The 10,391-nt window shown below is 30.9% G+C and overlaps 1 protein-coding gene across 2 annotated transcripts; it reads right to left on the bottom strand.

Moving 5' to 3' along the window:
- Positions 1-255: 255 nt before the first annotated feature.
- On the bottom strand, positions 256-8,962 carry LOC149496219 (vacuolar protein sorting-associated protein 26A). Of its 2 annotated transcripts, none has more exons than XM_089721826.1 (12): positions 8,831-8,962; positions 8,333-8,385; positions 8,123-8,197; positions 7,713-7,787; positions 7,524-7,596; positions 6,050-6,094; positions 4,899-5,010; positions 4,078-4,144; positions 2,712-2,756; positions 1,550-1,605; positions 1,041-1,216; positions 256-704 (listed from the first exon to the last, which is right to left on the bottom strand). In XM_089721826.1, the coding sequence occupies exons 2-12, from the start codon at positions 8,333-8,335 to the stop codon at positions 526-528; spliced, it is 906 nt and encodes a 301-aa protein (XP_089577952.1). In that variant the 5' UTR covers positions 8,336-8,385; positions 8,831-8,962; the 3' UTR covers positions 256-525. The 2 variants fall into 2 exon arrangements, with proteins under 2 accessions (XP_089577952.1, XP_089577953.1); XM_089721827.1 differs by having other exon boundaries at positions 8,754-8,914.
- Positions 8,963-10,391: the final 1,429 nt, after the last annotated feature.

Below are 10,391 nucleotides of genomic sequence, written 5' to 3' on the forward strand. Positions count from 1 at the left end.
CGTAGATAGACAAAGATCTTAAGCTTACAGTTTACTTGAAAAAAATTGAAAAAAATTGTTCACTTTTATTCTTTACTTCCCAGTGAGATATAAAGAACAGTACTGTCGTGTAACTTATTATACTACAATTAAACAGCAACCTATAATTTTGGCAGATTAGAAGTAAAGAGAGAAAAATACGTTATTAAAAAAAAAAAAAAAAAAAGCGTACCTTGGTCCTACAAAATGTGGAACTGAAGAGGGGTCTGGAGCAACTAATAAAAAATGAAAATCCAGATTATCCACAGCCCAAACTAAGGCCATTTACATAAATTTCAGAAGCGTACAATCAAAGCAGTGACTGCAAACTATACAATGTTAATTGAGACCGATCCAAGAAACAGGACCTTTGATCCAACAATTCTTTCTGATTTAAGACGCCCACAATTTCAATCTTAATCTTTAAAGCTTTACAGTGTGTCACAATGCAGTCATCTTCTGCTCTCTTTTCATGGTATGAAACCAGTTTAAAAGCATCATGTCTAATCAAGAATTTTCCTGCAACCTATATATTGAAATTTCCTGCTGCTTAAAATAGCGCCGATCCTCTTCATCAACCAGAACAAGGTTCAAATAATACTTCACACTGAATTTGTTGTTAATGTTGCGATGTGTTGGTGTCAATTCATAAGGGCTAAGGAACAGTCTGATTGGAATAGATTCACCTGCAACAACGAGTACCTTATTTTAAGGCCATCACTTTCATGCACAATGGAAATTAAAGGATGTCCCAGCCAGTGTTAGGATACACAACCTACCTAAAAACAAGAATAAGTACAATTTATTTCAAACTTCCACATGTGTATACCTATCTTGCCTTCTTTATGATTTTCTATAAAAAGAGTATCTAAGATCTCCAACACGATATAGTAAATATATATTTCTTGTTCTAAATAAAAGAGAGGTACTACTATACTTCTGTTGCCACGGTGACTCTCCATTCTTGGGAGTTCTCTTGGTTAATCTATGTGATCAAACATCAACAGGAATGCTGAACATACCTCTGACTGGAGCTCCATCCATCAACTCAAATTTTGCTAGTGTCTCTGTCTCAACATGTGTATTTGCCCCTGCTCCTGTTGATTCTCTGCGCCTGATCTCAAGATCCATATTCTTTATCTTGATTCTTACAAGAAGAAAATATATCTTGCCAATAATAACATCTTTGAGATGGTACCTACACAAATTAATTTGCAATGAGATTTAAAAAAAAAAAAATGCAGCCTTCCAAAGCTAACCAGCAGCAAATTATTGCCTCCTTTAATCCTAGTTAATTTTGTCTTGAGGATGTCAAAAACCACACTGTATCCCATCCTACATCACCCTAGTCATGTCACATCCAAGTACTAATAAAAAGCACCTGGATAGCATGAGCAGCTGCAGCTCCAGTATACCCACTAAACGGAAGACGATTTTCACATTACGGATCCACAACTTAAATTATTGGATGCTAATCAAGAGCATTCATATAAATCTAAAGAAGATTGATGAATAGCACTCGTAAACTTACTTGCTTTTGTTGTACTCAAACTCAATGTGCAGGCAATCTTCAATTCCAACTTCCATCTGCATGATTTATTGAGAAATCAAAACAAAGATACAGAATGACAAAAAAGAGTACCTGTTATGCAGTGGAAGGGCATCCCACATCTGAGTTTCAAGGCTACCCTAAAAGCCTCAACTATGCAGTTTGCACATTTTTCAATTGTGGCCAATTCTTTGAGTTGTATTATCAACTATAGAGTGGACATGGGACATCATTATTCAAAACAACCATGGCTAACACTAAGATTCCATCCCATAGACATCTGCAAATGCTAATGTAGATAACAGCTAACTTGCTAATTTTGTTTAGCTGACAAGAAAAGAAGTAATCATCAAACACTCCTGAGATTTTTCACGTTTTTTAAACTGCAGAAGTTTCTTCTTATCAATTGTGCACATGGAGGCCATGTCACTCACCAGAGAGAAAGGAAAAATGATCTGGCAAGCTGTGACGACCTCTGTGACCATATTGCTTGGAATATCACGCTTGCTGCTTAATAGTCAGAGATTAGGATCAATGGGTGCTACATTACCAAAGGCATCCTTGCTGTGGATTGTGGGGCAGGCCACTAACAGAGTGGGTGGAACTAATTGGCATGCAGTGCCTGGATGATGGGGTTCGCAGGTGGTGCTGTTAGGTGTGAGAATGGAAAAAGTGGGTCAGACAATTTTTGAACTACATGGTGAACGAAGGGTACAAATTGTGATAATTAGATTGTTAGTTGCCAAATGCAACAAGGATAACAATGTTTCCATTGAATAACAGGGTTGTGTGTGGTGGTGGGTTTACTTTTATTTGTTGGGGGAGGGGCTGGGGTAGTAGGAGAAAAAGGAGGGCAAAAACAGAACATATTATGTGATAAAAATTAATGGCTCATAGTCGATTTATAGAATTAAATAATGTTCCATAACTGAATAACATAAAAATTCTACATTATTGGAATTTTAGTCGGCTGCACTTTCACCCTCCTTGGGATATCCAGGGTCCACATACCTGGGATGGAATTGCAATGCAATTTATACCTCTTAAGTGCAATGCCACAAAACTAAGATTTCAGGAGTGGAGATAATGAAAGAAATGTAAAAATTTCCAGGTTCACATTGCAATGTTAAAATATTGCACTTGCCTTGATGCTATTGTTGATTGATGGAGCTGGAGCATAGTTGCGAACCTGATACATAAAAATGATGTCAAGACAGACACAGGTGATGATACATTTTCCACAGATTAATATGATGCAAGAATTACTAATCTATTCTCAACCAAGAAAACAACAGATATTAATAGGACTGAGGCTTTTTTTTTTCCAGCATTATGACAAAAACGCTTAACCTTGAGCACTTTTTGTAATTCTATCAAAAACTTTTATTTTGATAATTCCATGCAAAACTATTACATTTTTAAAAATTCTATCGGTATCACCCATCTAATATTAGACGAAATCAAACCTAAATTTGTTGACACTGGTCTTTTTAGCACCTGCCTTACTCGTGTATATACATTCAAATTAAAATGATATAATAAACTTAAATATTAAAATATAATTTTCATATATAAATTAAACTATCAAAAAACTTTCTTTTTATTTTCTTCGTAAAATAAAAATATAATTGTTGCGCAGAAGTCCCTTACTATTAAATGAAAACATTTACAATACTATAGAATTTTTATTTTAGTATGAATAATCAAAATTACAGAAGTCTCAGTAGCCTAATTTTAATAACATCAAGTAAACAAAACATTTGCTTTAAAGACATGTTTGCAATATTTGGGTAAAAGAAGAATAAATAAAATGAATTTCAATAACACAAAATGTGTTTTTTTATTTTTTTACAAATTCTGCTACTTATGATGTTAAAAATATAATAAAACATATTGAAAAAACATAATAAAAAATAATATCAAATATAATAAAAACAATATCAAATATAATAAATTCAAAGTACAATCCAAACCGTCTTCCTTGATGATGCAGGAGCATCTAGGAAATTTTTTATGGTTTCCTTGTTTATCTGGGATTCCTAATTAAATAAGAAATTATTAATTAATTAGGAATAGAATTCAATTTTCCTTCTTTATTTAGCATTTGTTTTCAATCTAGAAGTATTAGCTAATTAGGATTACTTTTTAATCTAGGATTAGGATTTGTCCTGACTAGTATAAATAGGACAAAAATCATCAGATTAGGATGCTATTAACTTTTCTTTCAATTCAGAATTTTAATTCTAAGGTTTTCTTTAAAACCAATGTTGTTCCAACCACTATTAACCTATTCTAGCCCTAATTGTTGAGAGTTAATTTGCCCTAAATTTTTCCCTGCATTACATGAGTAGTGATATATAAATGATGAAGAATGAGGAAGACCTTCAATTTGAGTGTTTTTGCAAAAGACAAGTCATTTTATGCCTCGAAATTGTTAAGTGTCAACCATTATATGCGCATGCCTGTGCAGGTGGGTGTGTTAGAGAGGGAGGAGATAACAAAAATATTACCACGAAGTCCTGGTACTCAATAATGCTTCCTGCATAACCACGAGTAACAGTCACTTTCAGAACATACCTGTCAAAGAGCAAATAAGCAACCTGCTGTGACATACATTGTCAATTAAAAAAAAGTATTTACCTTTTTCATCTGAAAAAGGTGTATAGTAATTTTGTTAGTACAAATCAATTTGAACTGCTTCTGATAACAAACTGACTGCAGTGGTCCACAAAACATCAATACAAATAATCAACAAAAAGTATAGAATATTGAAGATTTCATTTATATTCATAATTTTATTTCTTCGGTTTATAAAAAATATTCAATTATTTCTTGAATTATGCAAATGTATTAAAATATTTGAAAAAAATATTTACCATTTTTATTATTTCATTAAATTTCAAAATGCTGTCATTTTTAAGCTACAAATTAATTCTCTTTTCAATTGATATGCTTTTTTTTTTTAAAACATTTAACGAATATAAAAAAAAATCGCTCCAGAAACGAATATAAAAAAAAATCTCACCAGAAAAGATTGAAGCCTTAAGGTTAATTTTTAAATAATTTTACTTTTATTATTAGATTAATGTACTAAGTTTATTCATATCTTTTTCATTTTCATTCTTAATTTTATCTGAAATTTTGCATCATTGAATGAACAAATCTAAATCTTATATTTCAACATAAGTTTGTCAAGATAGGCAATTTTTTTTTTTTTTTAAAAAAAAAGGTTAGATAGGGAAGGGAAAATGGGAAAAAAAACCAAATCCAGATGTTGTAGTTGAATGATAAAAGACAAAGGTAAAAAAGATAAAATTAAATAATTGCATACCTAAGCCTCACATTCACCCCATTATATGTCTCATAAGGCATTTCTACCGTAGAAAACTCAAATGGGTATGTTTTCCTTTCATATATTTCTCCAGGAACATCCAATTCACGTACTGCAAACAAGAGGATTTAGAATTATGACAACATAACTGATCATATGGACAGTCTTAAAATTGTCAGTGCAGGATAAAAAAATTAACCATTTACTTTAGCTGGCTTAAGTACAAACCTACAAATTTTTAGATCTTTAGAAAGATAAAATAATGAAAGAGAATAGTTGGACATAACTGAAAGTGAGAAAATAAAAATTTTTAAGTTAATTTTTGTCATCATTTACATTTGCAGGCTTAGTTACAAAAACTAAAATGATGAATGAGAATGGTAATAAATGAAAGCAAACAGCAAATAAAAATTTTAGTTCAATTTTAGAGCCTCTTCTCAACTTCAAGTGTCATGAATAAAACCAATGTTGCAAACACCAATATGGTCACTGGACCAACAAAGACATGAGTCTTTTGTTTATAAATTTAACAAGAACAAAACAGAGATTGAAACGAGAGCCATATTTCATCCAGGAAACGCCATCATTTTCTTAACAATGCAAAGAGTGAATAAATAAGAGATTAGTGTTTATTATAGCCCATAGTTAAAATTGCTTTTAGCATAAATAACCCCAAGATGCTCCAAAAAAAAGCATCCAGCTTTTGCAATTATGATAGCACAAACATTCCATATGAAACTCTAACTGCTTTTAGTAAATATCAAAAGTGTACTTCTATTGAAAGCAACATCAAATAGGGCTAGCATGAATTTCTCCACTGAATAGTTCATGAAGCATTCAAGCCCCTAAAAACATATCCTCAATCTTTATCTTTTTTCATATTAACTGGAAAATCCAGCACATCATTGACCATGTTCCTTCCAATTATCCTTATTTGACTGTTCATCATAAGGGTAGCCTGTGTTTTAACAGGACTTAAATGTTTAAAACGGCAGCCCAAGTATGATGGTTGATTCGCAGATTCTTTGGTCTGATTACCATTCTAGTCTACATTTCACAACATTGCAATTAATCATAATGCAGTTCCTAAAACAGATGGAAGACATGGAGAATTTGTAATATAAGCACTTATATAGCAATAGGATACTCACCAAGAGATGTGAAGTCATAAAAATTGCCCCTGTCAAAATACATTTCTGCAAAGTGGAACAATTTGTTACAAATTGCACTAAGGTCAATGATGTTAAATCTTTTGAAAGCAATTTAGCAACAAATTACTGACTACAGAGAACAGATGCAAAATAAACTTTATAACAAGTTTGTCCTAATTCAATCAACTAGAGCACTAAGCAATTCAAGCACACAAATTGTCCCTGGTGAAAGCCACTCTTGCACATTTCACAAAACAAAACTACTGAATCTGCATTAGGTCAGGTGATGAATGGAAAACCACCTTTAAACCCAAGATCAGATTGCGAAAACGCTCAGTTGTGTGACCTTTGGATTGTCTAAAGCTCCCAGCCTTACCAGGGATATGAGTGATTTCTTGCAACCTTCCATAGGCAAACTCTTGGTAGATGATTTATGACTATTGTCAATTTTTATAGTTACATTATACAATCCTCAGCCTCTATTTAGATACAGGTTGATGAGGGGTGAGCAACAGGTACATAAAATGCCTAGGTGTGTAAAAATAACACCAGCTTGATAACTCTGAGAAAGAATATAATGCAATCAATTCTGAGTCGCTTCTGAGCCAGCACAAAGTATTTGCTAGAAATTGAAGAGAAGAAGAGAAGGAGGACGCAGATGCAATTGAAGTAGCCGACTGAAAAGAGAAAGGGAAAGAAAGAAGAAGAAGGGAAAAGAGAAGAAGAAGAGAATAAAGAGAGAAGTGAATCATCTCTATAGCTCGAAGACAATTACAATTCATGGATGAACTTACATAAGAATAATTCACAAACTGTAATCAATACAGGAGAAAAACTAACAGAGATGAACTGAGCTATCAGACAAACAAACTTTAACAACTATTTAACAAACTAATACAGACTCAAGATAGTTTAAAAGACCACCACTCAAGATGATCCAGAATGAAGAAGTGAAAAAAGGCATCACTAAACTTTCTATGGATGTAGCCCTAAACCAAATGTAATGTAGAAAAACAATCCATACATAGCCAACTCCAACTAAATTAACGTTAAGGCTAGGTTAAGCTGACTTAAGTTGAGGATTGACTCTCTTGTCCCTTTGGTGTCTTCTACGCTAGATAGAAAATTTTTTACTTGAAAAACATTCTGGTATATTTTCTCGTCCTTCTTTACTTTTTTATTCATGTTTCTACTGCTCATTTTTCCATTTCATTTGGAAGGCAAAAGTACTATCCAAACTTATGGCATTTGTGTGGTTAAAAGTCTGGCAAAGGAAAACCACCGATGCACATGCCAAAAATACATTCACCATTAAGCCATTATCAATGCATTCTCCAAAACCATCCAGAATTTGTTGAAGGCATAAATTGAATATGATACCATAGCAAAATGCAAGAAATTCCAGATATCCTAAGCCTCTCCTTTTTATTGGAAATTTAGCACATGGAGACCAGAGAAGTTGAGAAAAACTCACCTATTTGACCGAGAAGCTCGACTTTGATGCCATTGTGTTCAACCTTTTTCCCTTGAAATGGCTCTATTGAAATCTAAAATCACACCACAATATTTTCAAAGCATTAGATTGATTGTACCAATGTCACAAACTGTAAGATGTTTCACCATAATCAATAACATACACAAAAATACTATCAAATTATAGCACCTTTCCAGCAATATTTTCTTGACTTTGGAAAAGAGGAACCATAACTGTTTGACCATTTTCCTTCTTCATTGGAACCTATACACAGATGTAAAGACACAAATATCATCAGCCATCAAACAACCTAAAGTATCAAATAAACACGATCCAAAAGCAAGCATATTAATATGTACACTGGTAGCCAAAAAAAGGGAAAATGCAAGAATAAATTGGTCTGAAGTAGAGTCACAAGTCAATTCATTGTTTTTCAATCCAATAGAACCTTGCAAGAATTCCGCAGCATAACTACAAAGTGAATCCATTGAACCACCTTTCATTTTAATTTTCAATTTCTCAAACTACATTAATCCTATATTAGCAATTTAACACGAAACTATACTATACAGTATATACCACTGAAAAAAGCCGACTACCTGCTTGCGAGTTTTTCCATCAGCAAATGTGATGGATATGTTGCATGCTGGTTTAAAAGCTCCCATAAGGTAATTCTATGATAAAGGAACGAAAAACCAAAAAAAAAAAAAAAAAAAAAAAAAATCATTAGCAGAAGCTCATTCGCACCCAGAAAAGAAAAAATAAATAAATAAAAAAATAATAATTACAAACAAGCAACGAAACCTAACCATCTTGTTTACTTTATAGTCCAATTCCAACCCCAAGTCCCTGTTCAAAACTTCTGCAAAACAAAGTGTCAACAATCCAACGAGCAGATTATCTATGTTGGGTTTTAGAATCCAAACTCTGATTTTCAATTAAAAAACAACTGCATTACAACTACACCAGTAACCCAAATTAACTGAACTCAAATTATTTAAACCAGTATCGACACTATTTATATTATGCATATCGAAACCATTAACACTATAAACTATATATTGCAAATAAATCATGTAAAATGGGCACAGATGAATAAGCGAAAACCGATATATGATCAAATGAACCAATAAGTGGGATAAAAAGGTGAAATTGAAATTGCAATGTTGAAAAAGGAATAAATGAAAAAATGAAGGAACTGAAATTGGAATTTCGAAATTGATTGCCCACCTGAAGATGTTAGCGTAGAGAAAGATGAGAGGCGAGTGATCCAAAGATCAGAGAGAATCAGAGAAAAGGAACCCTACCTTGCCCTTCTCAGACTGCAGATTTGCATACACTAGCTTGCCCGTCTTTGATCAATGTTGAGTTAATTTGACACTGCGCAAACCTGCTCTCGTTTTTTTATTTTTGCTTTGTTTTGTCCTCTCGTATATATATTTAATTTTATATTTTATATCTATCCATTTATACCATATACAAAAATAGAAATAAGGGAAACAATTAGGTTTTCCCTTATTAAATTTATGATATTTTAAAATAACTTTAATCATAATCAATTTAAAAATTACATTTTATTAGTTGATGGATATATTTATAAAAATTATTTTTTAAACTAATTATAATTGTCTTCTCACTTATATCAGTAGTTAGAGGTCTCGAGTTCAAAGTCTCTCGATTACAAGTATTTTCAATAATTTAACGAGTCTAGAGGAGGATTATTCTTTATTGTATTACCCGCAATATTATTTTGGCCTATCACCCTCTTAACGAATAAAAAAAATTATTTTTTAAATAAATATTATAAATAATTAAGCTTTTAAAATTTTATTTTATTTTCACTAAATTTGTTTTTTAATAAATATATCATAACGAAACATTTAAAAATTTTTTAATATTTTATTTGTTCAATATTTAATTTTATTTTGATATAATTTAAATATTTTATTTAGGAGATAGATAAAAAAAAAGAAATAAAATATATTTTTTATTAATTTCTTTTTTATGTTTATATAATTTGATTGGATATTTTTTAAAAAATAAATTTTTAAATAGAATATATGTAATATTTTATTTAGGAGAGAAAAAATGAAGAATAAAGTATATTGTTTTTATTTATATTCTTTTCTTTATATTTGTAAGATTTGATTAAATATATTTTTTAAGAAGTAAATTCTCAAATAAAACTTACATAATTAAACCTAGGATAAATAGATAGTTGAAAATTTTAATTTAAAAAATATATAAAAAATGTTTTATTGATATATTTGTATACGTTGAAATGTTTTTTTTCTTATGTGAGTTTTAGAAGAGTTTTATTCTTAATAATAATTTCTTATGTTCTTTTTTGTTTCTGAATAATTTGTAACTACTATCATTTTAATTTAGTAAAAGATTTATATCTTCATTGCAATAAATAGACAGCCTATTAATGATTAAATATTTTTAATTTTCTTGATTTTTTTATCTTATATCATACATCTATTTGACTTAAAAGAAAATAATGTTTAGAAAACTAGAAAAAGAAAAAAAACTACAACTGTTTTGGTTACTTTTGGGGATTTAAAAAATTTTTGTGTATGTGCATATATTTCTTTCCCTGATGTACTGCGTAAGTAATACTGCAACTGTAGCCAAAGTAATTTTTATTACCAATTCAAATCATCTTCTCATTTCTTTTCTTTTACCTAGAAATAAAAAATAATTTATTATTATTTTTCATTATAGTCGTATGTAGATATTTATTTAGGGTTGAGGGCAAGAGGTTGAAAATAGAGTGAGGAGTTAATTTTCTTTTTGGACACCTATCAAGATTTTTTAAATTTACATTTATAAATTAAGGACTAAAAGGATTAGTTCTAGGGCAAT

Source organism: Jatropha curcas, chromosome 5, assembly GCF_041381405.1.
Source record: "Jatropha curcas cultivar XTBG-Jc1 chromosome 5, XTBG_Jcur_1.0, whole genome shotgun sequence".
Lineage (NCBI taxonomy): Eukaryota > Viridiplantae > Streptophyta > Magnoliopsida > Malpighiales > Euphorbiaceae > Jatropha > Jatropha curcas.